General features: G+C 29.9%; 1 protein-coding gene across 1 annotated transcript; it reads right to left on the bottom strand.

Annotated features, from left to right (window-relative positions):
• Positions 1 to 21,654: 21,654 nt before the first annotated feature.
• Positions 21,655 to 23,351, bottom strand: LOC130671445 (uncharacterized). The gene is made up of 2 exons (XM_057475340.1): positions 22,139 to 23,351; positions 21,655 to 22,009 (listed from the first exon to the last, which is right to left on the bottom strand). Exons 1-2 carry the CDS (start codon positions 22,437 to 22,439, stop codon positions 21,924 to 21,926), a joined length of 387 nt encoding a protein of 128 aa, XP_057331323.1. The 5' UTR covers positions 22,440 to 23,351; the 3' UTR covers positions 21,655 to 21,923.
• Positions 23,352 to 23,978: the final 627 nt, after the last annotated feature.

The raw sequence follows: 23,978 nt of genomic DNA on the forward strand, positions 1-23,978 counted from the left end.
AACCAAAATGACCTTAATCGATAGGTCCCCGTTAGGTCTGTTAAGGTCCACCAATTTTTTCGTTAGGTCCCCTTTTATTTTTTTTTAAATAATTTTTCAAATTTTCCATAAAAAAATTCACTATTTAGCACCTCATATTACAAATTTGGCAACGGAAATGACTTTAATCGATAGGTCTCCGTTAGGTCTGTTAAGGTCCACCAATTTTTTCGTTAGGTCCCCTTTTGTTTTTTTTAAAATAATTTTTCAAATTTTCCATAAAAAAATTTACTATTTAGCACCTCATTTTACGAATTTGGCAACGGAAATGACCTTAATCGATAGGTCTCCGTTAGGTCCGTTAAGGTCCACCAATTTTTTCGTTAGGTCCCCTTTTGTTTTTTTTTAAATGATTTTTTTAATTTTCTATAAAAAAAATTTACCATCTAGCACCTCATTCATGATTAAGTTGTTATTTTTTATCATATTCTTTTTTTTAATCGTTAGGTCAATATTGGTCCATCATTTTCATCATCGTATCATTTGTTTTAAATATTTTATTAATAATTATATTATAATGTAAATAAAATTCGCGCATGCGCATTTTACGTTTGTTCTATATATGGCGCGGAATTTAAATTTTTCCCCTTTCCCTTAATTATTATATGAATACTTATTGCACGCCTCATAACGCAAAGCGTTCAAGGTAGTGCATTACTCTCAACATGTCCAAGTCAAGCAATTTTCCCGACTTAAATTGCCTGTGTTTCATTTTTTTCCGTCTCTCAATAATCTATATATATGATGAAAGTTTTTTTTTGTTCGCCAAACACGAGAAAACTACTGAGCATATCGGCATAGGACCCATGACCATTCGATGCAAAATTAATTGTTAATGGTTATAGGCTACTGATTACACGCCTCATAATGCGATAAGCGTTTAGGTAGTGCATTACTCTCAACATGTCGAAGTCAAGCAATTTTCCAGATTTAAATTACCTTTGTATAATTTATTTAATATTTGTAAGGTAATACAAGTGCACTATTATCAAGGGAAATGCTCTTATTATCACACTTGATGTGTTCAAAACACATATATTTTGCTTAATACTATAAAAAAATCTGATTAAAAAAAATTTTTCGTGGACGTCCGGATGTCTGTGTGTGTGGATATACCACGATTACCCCTGAAAAACTTAACGCATCCTCTCCATTTCTTTTTTATTATCTTCAGAACGACATCGGATTATTTGCTATTTTAAATGGCAGTTTAATTCGGTCTCGTTTAGTTATAATTAATGAAAAATATTGAAAAATACTGTTCAATATAGGCATATATCTATGTTTATACGACGTCCAGCCTGTGGCCGTGTTCGGGCGCTGTTAGTCAGGTGATAAATATATACGCACGTATGCTGTATGTTTCTGATCTGACGCCCATACCGCCAAAGATTGAACCCTAAAATTCAAATAACTAAAAGTAATAATAAAAAAAAAAAAAAACAATAATAAATCTAATAGCATTTATTTTTTTAATTTTAATTCTTTCGGTAGGATACTTGAATAATAAAATATTTTATATTTTTGAATAAGCGTTATGAGGCGTGCACTTTTGGATTTTCCAAACTTTTTTTTTGGATTGCATTGAGCTTTTACGGTTTTTTTCAAATTTATTTTAATAGTACGTTATTTTGTCTCTCCCCTACCCCTCCCTCTTCCACTAGGGGAGACCGGGGCAAGACGGCCCACCTAAGCCGGTTATTATTATTTGTGGCTTTTAACCATCAAGTCGATTTACTCTTGTCCAACTTGAACTCAATTCACCAAAATTTTGGTGAAGCTCCTGAAAAAAATTTTTTTTTTTTTTGGGGCAAGACGGCCCCCTCCGAAAAAAATGTTTATATTTTTCTCTTTAACAACTGTATTTACTTTAATATTACTCGAAATAACCTTTTTGATATAATACGAGTCATTTTTTCACTTCTGTAGAAAATTGATTATTGGTTTTTTTAACTTTTCTAATGCTCTATTTTAATCCAAATCCATATATTTAACCAAAAAATGATATTTCTATTAAATTAATCATGACTAGGTTATAATACTATGAAATACATTTTTTTTTAGAATTTTTGAATGGTTCATTTTGCCCCAAGTTTCACGTATCGGGCTAAAAATGAGTAAATAATCTAAATTTGTGATAATCAAAAGAAAACAAGAAAAAAGAATTTTTGGTTAATTTTTGAGGTGGGCCGTCTTGCCCCGGTCTCCCCTATATATGTTTATATATACAACAGATTTGACTATGTCTATCTGATAAATTCTATTTTAATTTATGTGCAGAACCAAATTCATTATTTGGTGCATTATTTATGTAGAATGTAGTAATTTGATCATTTAAGTTAAATATTGCCATGGATTTTTTCAATTTATATTTGTCCAGTAGACGTTAGGAGCAGACAACAGTGCATCGATATTAAAAATTAAGCAGTATTGACGGGGCATTAGTTGAATGGGTAATCGCTTAGTACAAAAACAGTTAACCGATAGATAGTGAATTTTTTTTTAAATCTAAATGTTACTGACATTCATATTAATCACGACAATAAATCTCAATTTAATTATTTAATTCATAATTTGCAGATCATTTTAATTAGATTTTGCCACACTGATAGAAGAATTTCTTAGTATTTAAGAAACCATTTCTTAAACATCATGTCTTTGTATTTAACAAACATTTCTTACTATTTAAGAAATGATTTTTTAATAGTTAAGAAATCATTTCTTAAATAGTAAAAAATATTTATTAATTACAAAAAAATGATGTTTAAGAAATGCGTTCTTAAATACTAAGAAACCTTTTTTAAATGCTAAGAAATCCTTTTATCATTGCAATGATATATATTCGTTCATCCATGGTTATATATAATTACATATAATCATATATAACTTACATATGATTACAGTCAAACCTGGTTATAAGACTATGTGTTATCTTTTTTATAAACCAGGTATCGCAATAGTTTGAGAGAAAAACTAATAGTAGTATAGTGAGGTTCTACTGTATGCATAATTAGACCTGGCCAATTTTCAGGTCTAATTTTATATAAGTTATTATATATAAATCACATATAGATAAATATGATTAAGCAAAATCATTTTGTTCTGGGTTTATGAATTAACATGAATGAATGGTGAGTAAAATAAATAATCTAAACAAATAAATTATAAGAGAAAAATTTTTTTTAATTGCTCTTATAAATATTTAATTTTCCTACATGTGTATTTAAAAATTTTTTTTCTGGAACACTTTTAGTTACATCTAACACTTTCATCATCTTCACTCAGTTGGAGCTTTGTTTGCAATACCAATTGTCGTAAAATTAAGGCATTTTTATGTTTGCGAATCTTGTATATTGTACTTGCAGGCATTATAAAATGTCAGCGTAAAATCTAATAGTAACCCTTCTGATTTCCATAACCATTTATTTTCAACATTAATTCTATATTTTCATGTTCATTGGCTGTTTAACAACTTCATAATAATCTGGATATTTATTTTTATTCAATCAATTCAATATTATTAATTAACAATCGTCGACCGTTAGAATCGTGATAATTTTTAATAGTGTCAACTATTGTACGTAATTTTTGTAAATGAAGTAGTTCTACTTTCTTTGGTTTTCCTACATTACGTGTGGGTGTTAATGTTGCTAATTCAATAGGCCTAGAAGATTTTAAACCTGAGAGGGACCCAATTCTCTAACTTTGTCCAGTGAAACTCTTTTTAACGTATTTGCATCTTCATAAATTAATGGTCCTTCTTCATTATGCTGTCGGCCATTACTACAGTACCCAGTAAACACATTGACGTAAATTTAACGTCAGAGTGACGTTACACTATGTCATCATTTACGTAAGATATAAGTCACGAATGAGTCAGGTGTGACTCATTATTTCCCACTTTTTTACGTAAGATTATGATGTAAAACTAATGACGTATGCATGATGTAAATGTGATGTCTGTGTGACCTTCTATGACGTCAATATGACATATGGGTGATGTCGAAATTATCAATTCGGAAAAAATATTTGGAAAAAGAAAAAAATAAAATGAAATACCGAATTTTTGATTTGATTATTACCGCGCGAACGCATTGTGAATTTTGAAACAAGATTAGATAACGTTAAATGATAGAGGTTTCTCTACCCTCCATATTGGGCATCACCAGACTACACCAAACCACAACACAAAAAATTCTAAAAATGTTAACTTTCTGTTAACTTCAGGATCTTAAAGTTAAATGATCCTGAAGTTTACAGATAATCAGCAATTTTCGGATTTTTTTTTTTCAACAAGTCGATTACAAAAAAAAAAACATGCACATGTAGAAAATTAAAAAATTTATAAGTGCAATTTAAAAAAAAATTTTTTTTTTACGGTTTACCGATTACAAAAATCTAAAAATTATTAGACGTCAGCTAACTTCAGTATCATCAAAGTTAATCATCTTTTAATTTAAATAAATGGATTACTTACATGAAATTATTTATTTAATAATTATATAATAATTAAGGGGAAGGGGAAAAATTTAAATTCCGCGCCATATATAGAACAAACGTAAAATGCGCATGCGCGAATTTTATTTACATTATAATATAATTATTAATAAAATATTTAAAACAAATGATACGATGATGAAAATGATGGACCAATATTGACCTAACGATTAAAAAAAAGAATATGATAAAAAATAACAACTTAATCATGAATGAGGTGCTAGATGGTAAATTTTTTTTATAGAAAATTAAAAAAATCATTTAAAAAAAAACAAAAGGGGACCTAACGAAAAAATTGGTGGACCTTAACGGACCTAACGGAGACCTATCGATTAAAGTCATTTCCGTTGCCAAATTTGTAATATGAGGTGCTAAATAGTGAATTTTTTTATGGAAAATTTGAAAAATTATTTAAAAAAAAATAAAAGGGGACCTAACGAAAAAATTGGTGGACCTTAACAGACCTAACGGGGACCTATCGATTAAGGTCATTTTGGTTGCCAAATTCGTGAAATGAGGTGCTAAAATTGTGTAGGTCAAATTGTAGACACTTTTATGTATAAATTTGCTTACCTTCTGAAATGGTAAGGAAGAACATTACCGACCGTTTTTTCTCGTACAAGTTTACCTTAAAATTGAAGAAAAATTAACCGCACATTTTTAGTTTCAACTTTTACTGTGAAATTATCTGCAAATTCGGGCAGCAGATTTCAGGTAATTTCCACATCAAATTACCGTCAATTTCAATGCAAAGTGGCTATTAGGGTTATACATAAAATGTCTATACAACTTGCTGTACAATATGACGTAAATTTACTACCCGAATTAGAATGCAAATTCACTTCCAAAGCTGACGAGAAAAAATTTTTCGTCAATTTTGAGGCAAAGTGTTACATCAATTTATTGTTAATTTGACTCAAAAATTGTTAAGATTTTTTTTGGCGAATACTCATCTATACTCAAAATTTCTTTACTCAAGCACAAAGACGACATCTATACTCAGTGACAACTATATTCAATGACAACTGTACTCCACTATATTTTTGTAAACATCTCATCTATATTATGTTTACTCAAAGTCCTCTATATTCAAAGACGTCTTTACTCAATATCCACAGATAAAAAAGATTGTCGATAATGAAGTAATTCATAGATAAGACTATTCGGAAAGTCGATAACGAAGAAAATTAAAAAAGTATTTAAATATTAAATAAAGAAAAATGAATTTTTAAAATAAAAATAAAATGTTTTTATCATTTTTACTTTGAAAACGATTTGAAAAAAATTTTACAAGAGCGTTTTTGTTAAGCTTTTGATTTAATTATAATTAATTAGTTATTCATAATTTCTCATGATGTATTGGTCTGAAATAAATGAAAAAAAAAATTATTAAAAGAAAAAACAATTTCATAAATACATGTAACCTGGAACCATTTGGTCTGGGCGATACTTGCTCATGTAACCTGGAACCATTTATGAGACTTATAAGTCTCAGGTTATAAATTAATTTGGTTTAGTATTTATTGTTAATTTTAACAATTTTTTTTTTTTTTATGTATTAAATGTATAAGATGTATTAAGGATTTATAAGAAAATACTTTGGAGATTATAGTTTGAAACAATAGTTTTTAAAAAGAGATTCAAAACTGACATAGTTATTGATAATTTTTATAATGGTACCAATTTCTAGGGTAAAATATATGGACTGGGAGTATTTTTGTTCATCAGAAGCAATCCCACGCAAATTTCACCGCTTTTATGAACATTTTGATTTTAATGATAGGATTAATAAGTTCAATTATTTTTTTTCTTTTTACTTTAAAAGTGATATAAAATTTTAATGACAGGTAAAAATTTGATTTTGCTTCTTGACCCAAATAAACTTTTTGATTCTTTGTTTTAAAAAAGAAAAATTAAATTTAATCAATAAAGACTTAAAGTATTTAATGTAACTGAGTATTAATTATTTATTTAATAAACCAAATTAAAAATTTATACGCCTTTTTGGCTTTAAATTTAATGACTAAAACCAATAAGGCGAGTAACTTGAATTATAAACCCTTTTGGTATTCAAAGTATTTTTTTCGATATTTCGCTTTACAATAAGTCTACACTATGATTGATAATAACAAAAAAAAACATTGATAGACTCTTTTGGACTTTATGACTAAAGCCAAAAGGGCGTACAAAAAAAATATGTCCTTTTGGAATTATTGACACGACATATTAGGTTTTATCTAAATTGAAATACAAATTAAATAATAATAAGATAAAAAATAAAAAGCATAACTTCATAAATAATTAAAATTTGTTGTTCACATTTAATATTTATTTTAGTTGCACGTACTAAGTAAAGCTATACAATCCAATGAAAAATGTAACCAATAAAACTTGAAAAAAATAAAAATATCAAACAAAACCTCAAGAATATCCCAGCAAACGAAGTCGGATTGAAGTCCAATACGAACCAACCCGATTCAATGCGATTTTTGAAAACAGTGTTTCGTGTTAAAACGCATTGAATCGGATAGAATAAATTCGAGGCAAAGTTCAACTTACCGACCAAGTCACCGAGCAAGAAATTTTTCTAAGCCCTTATATTGAAAATTATAGAAGATAAATTTCAAAAAATCGACAAAAATTCATATATACCATTCGATTCAGAATTTCGCGAGATGAATTTCTGTCGTGTCAAAAAAAATATATATTTTTTTTTTTAATTGTTGATAAATTTCAAAAATTTTCAAAACGGGTTATTTTATGAAAAAAAAATTTTTTTTAACTGTCATTACCCGCAATTGTTTGGGTAATGGTTCAAACAAAATTATCCATTAGGTCATTTTATGTATTTTTCTTATCTCAGCAACTATTCGTCGTAGAGACTTCGTTCAAAATTCATTTTATTCGTTATTAAATCCCAAACACAATGATACTAGTTTGTCTCGATAACTTCTCAATACTTTCAGAGATATTTCATTTTACATCTAATTTTTTTATAAAAAAAAAATTATCCACCTCCAAATTTATGGTAACTTTTTTCCTTATATTTTTTCTAGTATTTTAAAAAAAAATTTTCAAAATCGATCTTTACCCACCGAAAAAATGATCTTTGACCATTTTTTCGTGCGCATCGACTGGACTATAAGCCAAACGCATGCAAGTAAAATTTTCCTTTTTGATATTTTATTTATATTAAGAAATTTATGTCTTTAAGGTTGGGCCGTGGTAAATTGATAAACATAATTTTATTTTTCTAATAACGTCAGAGACAAAAGTTAAAATTAAATAAGTTTATCAAAAAGAACATATTATAAACTATTGCAGAAGCTAAAAATAATTCAATTTTAAAATTTCTCTAAAAACTTCTCAAAAAATTTATAAGAAAATAAAATTCTGAAAGTGAATAAAAAAAGAAATCAACTCATTATTAATAAATTTTTAGAAGTTTTAGAAGTTGGTAACAAAATTTTTTATAGTTATTCAAAACTAACGTGTCGGGTCTGATCGTATTAAAACGGATTGAAAAACGGAGATTTCAAAAACTGCATTGAATCGTGTTAAAGCGGATAGGATGTTGAATCCGACTCAATCCGATCCCGTTTGCTGGGAATTAAGAAAAGTTATCAAATATATAGTAAAATTATGTTGTCAAAATTATTAATTAAACGACTGTTATATCTATTGTTGTAAGTAAAGTCCTTCTTTATTGTCACATATATATTTTTTTATAATTTTCCTTAATTAAGCAGCGACAATAAATAAATCTATTATTTTATAATTTAATAGTCACCCTCGCAGATTTGAATCACGGTGGAAACACCGTGGAAGTGTAAACACCGTGGATCCACCGTGGTAACACGGTGGGTTTGTTCCATTTCACCACCGGGTATACACAGTGTATCCACTGTGATTACGCGGTGTATCCACCATGATTCCACGGTGGCTTGATCACTGTGTATACATGGTGTTTCCACTGGAATTACGCGGTGCATCCACCGTGATTCCACGGTGGCTTTGTGCTATTTCACCACCGTGGTTCCACAGTGTATCCACCGCGTAATCACAGTAGAAACACCGTGTATACACGGTGGTCAAGCCACCGTGGAATCACGGTGTACATCGCGTAATCACAGTGGTAAAATGGAACAAACCCACCGTGTTTTCACCGTGATTCAAATCTGCGAGGGCACAATAATTTCTTTGAATATTATTTTTTCACACCTGGTTGCATTTATATGATTTAAATTTAAATATTCGTCAATCAATGAGTTTATAGTGCTTCATTTGTTATTGATTATATAAGTTTGATATTTCAGCTCAATTAATTTTTGATTTTTTTATGAAATATCACTAGTTAATGTTAAGTACTACCTACTTGATATTGAATAAATTTTTAATTTAATGAATAACATTTTATTTATGAAATTGTTTTTTCTTTTAATAATTTTTTTTTTCATTTATTTCAGACCAATACATCATGAGAAATTATGAATAACTAATTAATTATAATTAAATCAAAAGCTTAACAAAAACGCTCTTGTAAAATTTTTTTTAAATCGTTTTCAAAGTAAAAATGATAAAAACATGTTATTTTTATTTTAAAAATTAATTTTTCTTTATTTAATATTTAAATACTTTTTTAATTTTCTTCGTTATCGACTTTCCGAATAGTCTTATCTATGAATTACTTCATTATCGACAATCTTTTTTATCTGTGGATATTGAGTAAAGACGTCTTTGAATATAGAGGACTTTGAGTAAACATAATATAGATGAGATGTTTACAAAAATTTAGTGGAGTACAGTTGTCATTGAATATAGTTGTCACTGAGTATAGATGTCGTCTTTGTGCTTGAGTAAAGAAATTTTGAGTATAGATGAGTATTCGCCTTTTTTTTCCCTCAAATTGTAGACATATTCATGTATAAATTTGCTTTCCTTCTGAAATGATAAGAACGAACATTAGCGACTTTTTTTTTCTAGTAAAAAATTACCTCTAAATTTAGCAAAAATTAACCGCAAATTTTTCTTTCCAACTTTTACTGTTAAATTGTCGATGAATTCGGGCAGCAAATTTCAGGCAATTTCAAGCTAAAGTGTCTAGGGAAACGTACATATTTCCCCTAGACAAGCCGTGGCACATTTTTGCCGAACTGCTAAAGTGGCTATTAGGGTTGTAATCGCCTCCTCCTGGCGGTTGGCTGGAAGTTTATTGGCGAATACTCATCTATACTCAGAATTTCTTTACTCAAGCACAAAGACGACATCTATACTCAGTGACAACTATATTCAATGACAACTGTACTCCACTAAATTTTTGTAAACATCTCATCTACATTATGTTTACTCAAAGTCCTCTATATTCAAAGACATCTTCACTCAATATCCACAGATAAAAAAGATTGTCGATAATGAAGTAATTCATAGATAAGACTATTCGGAAAGTCGATAACGAAGAAAATTAACAAACTATTTAAATATTAAATAAAGAAAAATGGCTTGCAGGCACACCGTCAAAAGTAAAAATTTCAGAAGTATACCAACTTCAGAAAATCACAGTTAGGAATGTAAAAAATAAAGATGGTTCATAATTCAGAATGACAAATTATCACCTTGTCAAAAACATCGAATCTCTAATCTTTATATCAACACATACTCAGAATTTACAATATTCATTCTTTCGTAATAAAGAATTAACAATATTTAGAATGACAATATTTCAGAAATCCAATACTTCCGAAATATTCAAACTACGAACGCCAATTCTTCAGAATTACATTTTATACGAATGACCATTTTAGTAAAATTTTCTAAGCTTTGCTGACAGTCGGTATTACAGACTTTCCCTATGAATTTACCATTATCATGTGAGTGCTTTGGCGGATTGATTGGGTTTAAAAAATTTGTATGACTCGTTATGTAATAATTATATATCAATTTTACGAGTTTAATTTGTATGAAACGATTATATTGAATGTACTGAATTAAGATAGAAGTGCTATTTGTGGCCAGTAATAATTAAGTTCTAATAACTCTCTAAACATAAATAAGTGAAAATAAGTGAAGATTTACTAATGCCAAGTGCAAACCGAACCACTAATTTCAAAAAGTGGTTCGGTTGGCACTCAGAATTAGTGAATATTGACTTATTCATGTTTAGAAAGAATAGTTGAGTTATAATTATTTAAGCTTCAACATAAATTCGTAAAATTAGTGACATAATTTTTTTAACACATACCAATAAACAATATAATCTCATCTGTTTAAAAATAGTTTATAGATTTTCAATATTATCAATTTAACTAAACTAAATTTTAATCGAAACTAATCTTGATGTATATCAGTATATACCCTGTCCAAAAATTCTTGTAGAATCCTCGTAACTGCGACAAAAACCGCATAGAATCCTATAGACTGTATTGGTTTCAATGCCGTTTTTGTCGCATGTGATTGGATTCTATGGGAATTTTCGGATTATTATTATTGTAACTTAATTATTATTAATGCTTGTGTGATGAATAAAAATACAGCCTAAATCAAATCCAGATGCATTTTTTATTTATAAATTTATAATTAACATATATGTTTATGTTTTATTAGGTCCAATATTTTAAATAATAATTATAATTCAAGAATAATTGATTCATTCTATTGGACATTGATCCGTGTATTATTTTCAATATCTTATTTGAATTTTATTTTATAATTCATATAGGATAGAAGTACCATTTTTGGCCACTTTAGTACCAGTTTTGGTTACTTCAAAAATTTTAATAAAATAATACGCAAAGTACGTAATGATATGATGAATTTTTTTTAATTCATTTAAAGGGAATTTTTAACTTCCCGCTAAGAAAATTGTAAATTTTCAAAAATTCGGGAAGTTATTGGTTTCGGTCCGATTTACGAAAATTGAATTTCCATCAGATGTCGACGTTTCGAGGTCCTAAGAAGCTATTCTGACTAATTTCACGATGATGTCCGAATGTATGCATGTGTGTACGTACGTACGTACGTATGTATGTATGTAAATATTCATAACTCTTAAACGGATGAACCGATTTTGATCGTTGAGGTGTCATTCGACGCGGCTTGTTAATGTCTTGAAGCCGTGAAAATTTGAACTTAATCGGTAGGGTGCGTTCAGAGATATTTCAAAAATAAAATTTTTTCGAAAATGTTTTATTTGGATAACTTTTAATTTGATCGATGGATTGATTCCAAAATTTAATCAGCTCTGAAACTCTATAAGCCGCGTCGAATGCCACCTCAACCATCAAAATCGGTTTATTCGTTCAAGAGAAACCGTTAACGAAAGAATTCAAAAAAAATTTTTTCCTTGGTTTTTTTGAAATTTCTCAAAAACGGCTGAATGAATCCATTTCAAAATTTGATCAGCTTCAGAACTTGATAAAACGCGTCGATTGTCACCTCAACCATCAAAATCGGTTAATTCGTTCGCGAGATATCGTGGGAGGAGGAAATGCTAAAAAATGGTTTTTTACAAAACAATGGCATACAAAAGTATTTGCGAGCTCGAAGAGCTCGAAAATGTAATCACAATAATGTTTTCGAGCTCAGCGAACTCGAAAACAGCGGGAAGTTTGGGGGCTGGCCCGCAGGGTCAACTGACAGACCGATTTTTTTTACTGTATTAGAATGAATTTTTTTTTTTTTTTTATACTTCTCCATTAATTAAAATGAAATATTAAAGGTCTAAAAATAAAACACTGGCCATAAATAGCACTTCTATCTTAATTCAGTACATTCAATATAATCGTTTCATACAAATTAAACTCGTAAAATTGATATATAATTATTACATAACGAGTCATACAAATTTTTTAAACCCAATCAATCCGCCAAAGCACTCACATGATAATGGTAAATTCATAGGGAAAGTCTGTAATACCGACTGTCAGCAAAGCTTAGAAAATTTTACTAAAATGGTCATTCGTATAAAATGTAATTCTGAAGAATTGGCGTTCGTAGTTTGAATATTTCGGAAGTATTGGATTTCTGAAATATTGTCATTCTAAATATTGTTAATTCTTTATTACGAAAGAATGAATATTGTAAATTCTGAGTATGTGTTGATATAAAGATTAGAGATTCGATGTTTTTGACAAGGTGATAATTTGTCATTCTGAATTATGAACCATCTTTATTTTTTACATTCCTAACTGTGATTTTCTGAAGTTGGTATACTTCTGAAATTTTTACTTTTGACGGTGTGCCTGCAAGCCAGAAAAATTAATTTTTAAAATAAAAATAAAATGTTTTTATCATTTTTACTTTGAAAACGATTTTAAAAAAAATTTTACAAGAGCGTTTTTGTTAAGCTTTTGATTTAATTATAATTAATTAGTTATTTTGTTCATCAGAAGCAATCCCACGCAAATTTCACCACTTTTATGAACATTTTAATTTTAATGATAGGATTAATAAGTTCAATTATTTATTTTTTTATTTTTATTTTAAAAGTGATATAAAATTTTCATGACAGTAATAACGAATGTGTAAAAATTTGATTTTGCTTCTTGACCCAAATAAACTTTTTGATTCTTTGTTTTAAAAAAGAAAAATTAAATTTAATCAATAAAGACTTAAAATATTTAATGTAACTGCGAGTATTAATTATTTATTTAATAAACCAAATTAAAAATTTATACGCCTTTTTGGCTTTAAATTTAATGACTAAAACCAATAAGGCGAATAACTTGAATTATAAACCCTTTTGGTATTCAAAGTATTTTTTTCGATTTTTCGCTTTACAATAAGTCTACACTATGATTGATAATAACAAAAAAAAACATTGATAGACTCTTTTGGACTTTATGACTAAAGCCAAAAGGGCGTATAAAAAAAATATGTCCTTTTGGAATTATTGACACGACATATTAGGTTTTATCTACATTAAAATACAAATTAAATAATAATAAGATAAAAAATAGAAAACAAAACTTCATAAATAATTAAAATTTGTTGTTCACATTTAATATTTATTTCAGTTGCACGTACTAAGTAATGCTATACAATCCAATGAAAAATGTAATCAATAAAACTTGAAAAAAATGAAAATATCAAATAAAACCTCAAAAATTAAGAAAAGTTATCAAATATATAGTACAATTATGTTGTCAAAATTATTCATTAAACAACTGTTATATCTATTGTTGTAAGTAAAGTCCTTCTTTATTGTCACATATATATTTTTTTATAATTTTCCTTAATTAAGCAGCGACCATAAATAAATCTATTATTTTATAATTTAATAGTCACAATAATTTCTTTGAATATTATTTTTTCACACCTGGTTGCATTTATATGATTTAAATTTAAATATTCGTCAATCAATGAGTTTATAGTGCTTCATTTGTTATTGACTACCCGGGAAAAAATGATCAGACCTGATCAGACATGAACAGGCATGAGTCTTCAGGCCTGATCAGACATGAAAAATGACCATGCCTGACCAGGCCTGATCAGGCATGTTCAGGTCTGATCAGGTATGTTCATGTCTGTTCATGCCCATCCGGGTAAAAAAATTATATATAAAAAATGGCCCTATATAATTAGATATAATTATGTATAACTACATTCAATTATACATGTATATAATTATTGCTATAAAAATAAAAAAAAACAAAAAATTCGGGCGTGTGCAGGATTTGAACCGTGGACCTTGCGCTCGAAAGTGTAACTCGCTACCCACTGACCTAAGAGATTTAGTTGAAAGGTAAGTTTCGTATGAACTTCAAGTAATAAAAATCATATACGTGATAGATTCTTGGTCAACAAAATTTTAGATCTATGAGCAGACATGAACAGCCATGAACAGACATGAACATATATGACCAGGCATGAACAGGCATGGACAGGTATGATCAGACCTGAGCGTATTTAACGCTTCAGACATGAACAGACATGACCAGGCATGAACAGGCATGGACAGGTATGAACAGGCATGATCAGACCTGACTGTATTTAACGCTTCAGACATGAACAGGCATGAACAGACATGACCAGGCATGGACAGGCATGATCAGGCCTGAGTGTATTCAACGCTTCAGACATGACCAGACATGAACAGGCATGGACAGGTATGAACAGGCATGATCAGACCTGACTGTATTTAACGCTTCAGACATGAACAGGCATGAACAGACATGACCAGGCATGGACAGGCATGATCAGGCCTGAGTGTATTCAACGCTTCAGACATGAACAGACATGAACAGGCATGGACAGTTATGAACGGGCATGATCAGACCTGACTGTATTTAACGCTTCAGACATGAACAGGCATGATCAGGCCTGAGTGTATTCAACGCTTCAGACATGAACAGACATGAACAGGCATGGACAGGTATGATCAGGCCTGATCATGTCTAATTTCAGGCCTAATCATACATGAACAGGCATGATCAGGTCTAATTTCAGGCCTGATCATACATGAACAGGCATGGTCAGGTCTGATCATTTTTTCCCGGGTATATAAGTTTGATATTTCAGCTCAATTAATTTTTGATTTTTTTATTATGAAATATCACTAGTTAATGTTAAGTACTACCGACTTGATATTGAATAAATTTTTAATTTAATGAATAATATTTTATTTATGAAATTGTTTTTTCTTTTAATAATTTTTTTTTTTTTTTTATTTATTTCAGACCAATACATCATGAGAAATTATAAATAACTAATTAATTATAATTAAATCAAAAGCTTAACAAAAACGCTCTTGTAAAATTTTTTTTAAAATCGTTTTCAAAGTAAAAATGATAAAAACATTTTATTTTTATTTTAAAAATTAATTTTTCTTTATTTAATATTTAAATAGTTTGTTAATTTTCTTCGTTATCGACTTTCCGAATAGTCTTATCTATGAATTACTTCATTATCGACAATCTTTTTTATCTGTGGATATTGAGTGAAGATGTCTTTGAATATAGAGGACTTTGAGTAAACATAATGTAGATGAGATGTTTACAAAAATTTAGTGGAGTACAGTTGTCATTGAATATAGTTGTCACTGAGTATAGATGTCGTCTTTGTGCTTGAGTAAAGAAATTTTGAGTATAGATGAGTATTCGCCAGTTTATTTTGGAGGTCTTAATTTTATCGACGGGGTCGATTCGCCCGGGAATATTAAAATATTCAACTTCGAGAGCGCGATGAATAGAAAAATATAAAATAACTTTGAACTTAATTGTAGGCTCTTTGAATAAAACAAAATAATTAAATAAATAATTATGATTATAGAAGACTGTATTTTATCAGCAGGTTTACAAAGCACGTCTTGTCGACTCGACTCACACAATGTTTCTATCTTAGCATAACTTAAAATTATGGCAAGTCCGCACTGATGGTTTGAGTGGGGGTTGGGTCCGTCTGACGTCACGTGAGCGACAGGATCGGATCTCCTCTTGACCACCGGCTCCGTCTGCTCTGCAGCTGTGTTGTTATCCGGCGTGGTTAGGGTTTTTCCCAGGGTACAATCTTTTATGGCTCTGGACTTGCCTTTTTGCCGACATTAGGGTATCCCAAGTTTATTAGGATCTCTAATCGGCTTAACTATTTTTAGCTTAAATACTACAGTTACAATATTTATAAATATTTTACGTTTACAAAAATAAAACCTTATGTCTAGACCAAATTCCATCTTTTAAATAAAAGGACAGACTTGGGAAAAATAAGTTCTAAGACTACGGGTTTTCCCGAGATCTTACAATTTTATGATCTCGAAGAATAGAGAAATGTTTAAGTGACCAGGCCTAGCTTAAATGAATGGTTTGGAAATTCCCAAAGAAAAATATGATAAGATATAACTAAACCACGACAGAGTATATTATATTGTAAAATTGAATGCTGATATCTTTAAATAATCCCGCGGAATCGCGTTTATCTCATAATCTACGCGGTGTCGCTTTAATCGCTCATACTGACCGTGATAGGACATCACAGGGTTAAGCTTGGGTGCCATTAGTTCGTCCTAACGGACATGTTATACAACGTACTACTCTGGCAAAAACGACATCTAGAAATCGTGACAAAAGTACCAACGCAACATCTGGAAATCGCGACATTCGTCCAGCGTGACATTTGGATCGTTACACTGTACGTAAAATGTGACACTCATGCAAGTGCGACGTCTGAAAAAAACGACATCTAGACAAGTCGACAATGTTGCAAACGTGACATTTGAAAAACTCACCAATCTGAAAATGGGACATTTGACAAACACGACAGTCAAGCCAACGATAAATGTGGTAAAGTCGACAAATATGTTATGTGACGTTTAGAAATATGGACATCTTTGCACAAGGACAATTGTACATTGTGACAATTGTAAAATTTGACTTTTGGAAATGTTACCACTCACTTACAAGCGACATATGGATAACGTGACAGTTGAACATAGTGACACTTGTGAAAAGGTACATTCGGAAAAATAATTATTTCTACTTACCAGCAATGAATTTATAAGAAATCCGTAGATAAAGTAGATTTCTTATGGTAATGAAACATGGAAAGAGAGAGGACATACCCTGATAGCCAAGTTGCCCGCAACTTGTCGACAATCTACTGCCGCAACCTGTCGCCAAGTTGGCCGCAAAAGTCAGCATTTCCATAAGTTGACGGCAACTTTCCGAGCAACTTGTCGACAACTTTCAGCTCGTGTAACTGTTGCCGACAACTTGGCTACAAGTTGCTCAGAAACTTGGTGACAGGTTGCGGCAGTAGATTGTCGCCAAGTTGCTGAGCAACTTGTTGCCAAGTTGTCGGCAACAGTTACACAAGCTGAAAGTTGTCGAAAACTTGTCCTCAAGTTGGTCGCAACTCAGGTACACCAACTTTCTGATCGGAAACTCTGGCTATCAGGGTACATTTTAAATAAAACTCTAACTAATGCAGCCAAAAAATTATTTTAATATGTTTAATAAATTTTAGGATAAAACAATCCAATTGAAAATATTAAATTAAATTTATTTATCATTATCACTAACTCAAATTGATATTATTCTACGTACATAATAAAATGCTATACAAATAATGATAATTAAAAATAATCTCGTAATATAAATTTTTTTGTACCTAATTGAATTTATGAAATCAAACTTACTTACCATGCTCTTATACCAGCTATATTCTGAGTACACTATCTAATTCTATAAAAATAAGAATAATTAGGATATAAATTGATGGTTTATACAAAAAATAATGCTGAAAGTTTTTTTTTTTTATTAGGAAAATTGATATTTATTGTTTTTTTATAATATTGGAAGGTTACAACAAACAATTCAAATTTTTTTTTTTAAGTTAAATTACTATATTATTAAATAATATAAATTATTAAAAACCGACAATAGAAAACCTGACAATATAAAAAAAAATTTTTACTTTCAATATTTAGATAATTTATCTAGTAAAGTTAGTATAAAATTTTATTACTTAGTATATAATTTTTAATCTTCATTAGAGTCATGTTATTTCGCTTTTTAAGGCCAAACTCAGACAGCTCCCCCTCCCCTTTTGGAAATATTCAATAACTTTTAAGGTCATGCCTAGACAGTGCCCCCCACTTCTTCAAAAATTTCAATGGCTTTGAACTGTTATAACCATGTTAAAATTTTAGTAATTAATTAAAAAAAAATTAAAACCTTAATTGAAAAAAGGAGAACGTAATCGTAATTTCACTAAGATATAGATTTTAAAAAAAACATTTGCAGTTGATATCAATTGGAAGCTGAACGAAATTTGTAAAATAAATTTCAGTATAATCTTCATGTTAATTTTATAATTTGAATTTTCAAATTTTCTAGGCTAAAATTTATTCAACAAATTTCGTTTAGCTCCTAATTGATATCAATTGCAAGTAATTTTTAAAAAATTCTATACCTCGGTGAAATTACGACTACGTTCTCCTTTTTTCAATTAAGGTTTTAATTTTTTTTTTTTAATTACTTAATAAAATTTTAATACGGTTATGGCAGTTGAAAGCCATTGAAAGTTTTGAAGTGGGGGGCACTGTCTGAAATGCCCTTAACTGTCAAAGCGTGTCAAAATTTAATCAATTAATGAGAAAAAAAAATCAAGCCTTAATTAAAAAGAAGGTCAACGTAGTTGCAATTTTGCTGAGATGTAGAATTCAAAAAAATTACTAACAGATGTTATCAATTAAAGTTAAACGAAATTCGTTGAATAATATTTAGCCTAAAAATTTAAACAATTAGAATTATCAAATTTACATAAAGAGTTTACTGAAATTCATTCAACAAATTTCGTTTAACTCCCAATTGATGTAAACTATAAGTTGTTTTATTTGAATTCCACATGACAATGAAATTGCAACTACATTCCCTGGCGATTTTAGCGCCACGGTGACCTTACAGTAAAAACACCGTTAAAACACCGTGGAACGACTGTGAAAACGTGGTTGTAATGCAGTGAAATCACGGTATTTTTTGTGCAGTCACGCCACTGTATTCCGACCGCGTTTCCATTGCACTTAAAGAGTGTTTCCACGGTGTTTCGATCGTAAGGTCACAGTTATCTCACGGTGGTTTTACGGTGAAACCACCGTAAAACTACGGTGCGCTCCACAGTGGTTTTCAGCGATATCCACGGTGAGTTTACAACGGCTTTCCGATGGCTTGACAGTTTTTTAACCGTGAATTCACCGTATTTCCACAGTCAGCTCATCGTTTCATGATGCGTCCATAAATTTTATAGCGAAAAAAAAAAAAAAAAAATTAACGCCTACTCGGAGGATCGATCCCAGCGCCTTCGCATTCAAAGTCTGATCTGCTATCCACTGTGCCAAATCACACCCTTGATTGTGGGGATTGATTGTATTTATATAAGCACAAATGAACTTTAGAAAATTAAAGATATTTAATAAATGATTGATTTTCTGATTTGTATTACATTCAATTATATAATTGTTTATAGGGTAACGAGACCAATACCGGTATACCCACTAGTAGCGGGGCAATAAATACTTTTTTTGGTAAATTATGTAAATGAGAAGTTAAAATTTTTCAAACTTAACCATACAATATTTTAAATTTGAAATCTAAGTTTTTTATAACTAAATTCATTATTCAAACATCGAAATGTCCTTAACTATCTCACTAATGATCTTATTAGCGTATTTTCAAAAATTTTAAAAAAGTTTGCGTACTTTACAACATTTATGAATGCGGTAAATTGAAAAATTTCATAGACTTTATAAGATTTATGAATCATTGTAAAATCATTTTTTTCGAATAATGTTACATTATTTAGTCGTATCGAAAGTATATTACAAAATATAATGATTCACAAACCTGCGCGGCATATTTACTCAGAAATCGCTATTAAATAGAATTTGCTAGAACTCAATTATATAAAATTTTGCATTATTGAATAAAAACAAAATTCACTTCGGGACTAGAAAAATTTTTTGACGCAATAACATTTTATTTTCGCCTAAAAAAATTTTTTCTTGAATTCAGAAAATTCTTTCTCGCCACAAAAAAATTTTTGTTTTCAATTCATTATGCTTAAATTTCTTTAGGGCAAGTCAAAATTTTCTTGGGGTGAGTGCAACTTTTTGGCGCCAAGAAATTCCTTTTTTCTGTGTACTCATATTGATAAGATAACTTAAAATGATAAGCTTTGTTCATTTTAATAATTTAACAATACACTTTAGAAAAGATAATTATCAAAAGTACTGAGAAAATAAGAAAATATGATTGACAGAGATTTGGAAACTATAAGAAAAAAATATATCAATGGTGAAGACACCATGAAATCATCGTGAAAACAACGAGGAAATACTGAACTACCACAGAGAAAACGCTGAAAAATCCACGCGAAAATACTGTGAGGCCATCGTGGGACCACCGTGAGCTCACCGTGGAAATTACTGCCAACCACTGTGAAACCACTATGAAAACACTGGAAATTCACCGTCAGAACACTGTGAACTCGCTTTCGAAACACCCTTAAACCACCGTAAAAACACAGTGTGGACTCGGTCGGTACATAGTAGCGTGACTGCACAGAAACCACCGTAAATTCACCGTCGAATCTCCGCCGCTTCACTGTCAAAACACGGAAGACGTGTTTTCACGGTAAAAACACCGTAATTCGACCGTGCTTTCACCGTCGCGGTGAAACCGCTAGGGAATTGTCTTTTTTTTTAATTTATTGTTTAATTTTTATTCCAATTGTTAATAAAATTTTGATACGCTTATGAAAGTGAAAAGTCATTGAATATTTTTTCGAAATAGGGAAGGGGCAGTGTCTGAGAGTACCCTCAAAACGAAATTTCTTTTTTTTATAAAACCTTGCTGAAGACCATCTTTGACACCGTTTTTAAAAGTTTTTTTAAATAATAAAAACTTCGTTTACATACTGATGACACATTTGACATATGAAATCACCACCCTCGGTTAGCACATCATTCAACATCTTCTTATGACAGGCTTCGCAAAAAGTATAGTGCCCACAGGGCTTGTACACTGATAGAAGGATTTCTCAGTATTAAACAAGATTTGTTAATATTTAACAAATGATTTCTTAACGGAGCCTTATTTAAGAAATATTTATTAATATTTAACAAATCATTTCTTAAACATCATTTTTTTGTATTTAATAAATATTTCTTAGCATCTAATAAACGATTTGTTAATATTTAATAAACGATTACTTTCCATTTAAAAAATGATTTATTAATATTTAATAAATCACTTTTTAACATTTAATGAATCACTTTTTAATGATTAATAAATAAATATTTTATATTTAATATATTTTTTATTATTTGAACAAATTTTTTTTTATATTTAAGAAATTATCTATTAACTTATTTATTAAAATTTAATTCATAAAATCACACAGTTCAAGAATATATATATGTATATATGTTTTTGCATGCAGCTACACACATTCATTAATATTTATATTTATAAACAAAAATAACTAAAACAACCATCGTATAAAATTTTCTATTCTTCAATTTCAAAATACAATTTCATAGTAATTAACACTATAACTAGAATAAACAAATTAATATTTTTTATATTAAACTACGCTGAGAAATAACATAAAATCCGTTTGATAGTACATGTGTTTTTAATGGTTAAGTTAATACGTGTACACCACTACAGGCTCGTGTGTAGCCCTCTACCGACAAATTCTCCTCAGAAATATTTATTAAATATTAACAAATCTTGTTTGTTGCTAACAAATATTTCTTTTATGTTAATAAGGCTTTGTTAGCATAAAAAATATTTCTTAATAATAAAGAAGTTACTTATTTCATTATAATAAATATTGTTAATAATTACTAAATATTTGTTAAATCCAAAAAAGTCAATTGAGAAAAATTTAATAAATCAATTTATTACTCCTAAACAAATCCTTCTATCAGTGTAGTAGACGTTCGGAACAGCGGCCATGTAAGTCATACATTCTTCACTTCCTAAAATGGACAAGGTTTATTTGAGATTATTTAATATTTAACATTATAAACGAATATCCAACAACAAGAGTGAAACTGATTTAATCGAATAGATAATTAATATCATGAGATATTGAATATTCAACTTACTGATAGCGTTGTTCAAGTCCGCAGGTGTAACCGCGTCGCGCCGTAAACTGCAGGCAACATCAGCACCATTTAGGTCGGGATTAGGAACATTGCCATGAGAATAGTCATCAAAATCGAGAATGATAGTGTCAGCCTCGGATTCTTCCGAATCATTATCAATATCATTATTTGAATCCATGTAAGTAACATCATCGGGATTGCTAGAAGTAACAGCTGCAGCTTCATTATCTACATCTCCATTAGTCTCATCATCGGAATTACCAGTATCAACATCTGCAATCACTTCATTTTCTGAATCCATGTTGGTGTCATCATCGGAAGAATATCCGTTTCGAAAATCACCAAGAGTCCTAGCTATTAGTGATAAGATATCCTAATTATTCTTATTTTTATAGAATTAGATAGTGTACTCAGAATATAGCTGGTATAAGAGCATGGTAAGTAAGTTTGATTTCATAAATTCAATTAGGTACAAAAAAATTTATATTACGAGATTATTTTTAATTAACATTATTTGTATAGCATTTTATTATGTACGTAGAATAATATCAATTTGAGTTAGTGATAATGATAAATAAATTTAATTTAATATTTTCAATTGGATTGTTTTATCCTAAAATTTATTAAACATATTAAAATAATTTTTTGGCTGCATTAGTTAGAGTTTTATTTAAAATGTATGTCCTCTCTCTTTCCATGTTTCATTACCATAAGAAATCTACTTTATCTACGGATTTCTTATAAATTCATTGCTGGTAAGTAGAAATAATTATTTTTCCGAATGTACCTTTTCACAAGTGTCACTATGTTCAACTGTCACGTTATCCATATGTCGCTTGTAAGTGAGTGGTAACATTTCCAAAAGTCAAATTTTACAATTGTCACAATGTACAATTGTCCTTGTGCAAAGATGTCCATATTTCTAAACGTCACATAACATATTTGTCGACTTTACCACATTTATCGTTGGCTTGACTGTCGTGTTTGTCAAATGTCCCATTTTCAGATTGGTGAGTTTTTCAAATGTCACGTTTGCAACATTGTCGACTTGTCTAGATGTCGTTTTTTTCAGACGTCGCACTTGCATGAGTGTCACATTTTACGTACAGTGTAACGATCCAAATGTCACGCTGGACGAATGTCGCGATTTCCAGATGTTGCGTTGGTACTTTTGTCACGATTTCTAGATGTCGTTTTTGCCAGAGTAGTACGTTGTATAACATGTCCGTTAGGACGAACTATTGGCATCCTTAAGCTTATTGAAAGTTTCACTTGAAATTAACGGTAAGTTTACATCAAGTTTGCATCAACCCTACCCTAATAGCCACACATTACTCAGTAAGGTCTACAGAGCAACACTTTCGGCTAACTCAACGAGAAAGTTTCTGGCAAACCTTAGCTGTATATAATACTTTCCTTTGAGTTGGCTTCAAAATACGGCAGTAGCTTCAATGTAATTTGACAGAAAAACTTGTCGTCAACTTGAAATGAAACTTTCAATTAACTTAGCGTCAATGTCTGACAGTAATACTTGTAGTCAAAGTGAATTCAACTTAACAGACTATTTACTGTCAATTTGAAGGTAACCTGCTTGCTCTCCAACACTTTCCTTTAAGGCTGGGCCGCACCGGCCGCACCTAACGAAACCCTGAATTTAAGAATTCTAATTACTTTTTGAATATTTATGGGACTCGGATGATGAAAATCTTCCGAGGAAGTTCGTCTTCGGCTTTTGGTCGGAAGCTAATAAAATTGCTGTTATGATAATTATTTAATAAATAATTAGAATTCTTAAATTCAGGACTTCGTTAGGTGCGGCCCAGCCTTAAGTTACCTATAG

This window comes from Microplitis mediator, chromosome 7, assembly GCF_029852145.1.
Source record: "Microplitis mediator isolate UGA2020A chromosome 7, iyMicMedi2.1, whole genome shotgun sequence".
NCBI classification, from domain to species: Eukaryota; Metazoa; Arthropoda; class Insecta; order Hymenoptera; family Braconidae; genus Microplitis; species Microplitis mediator.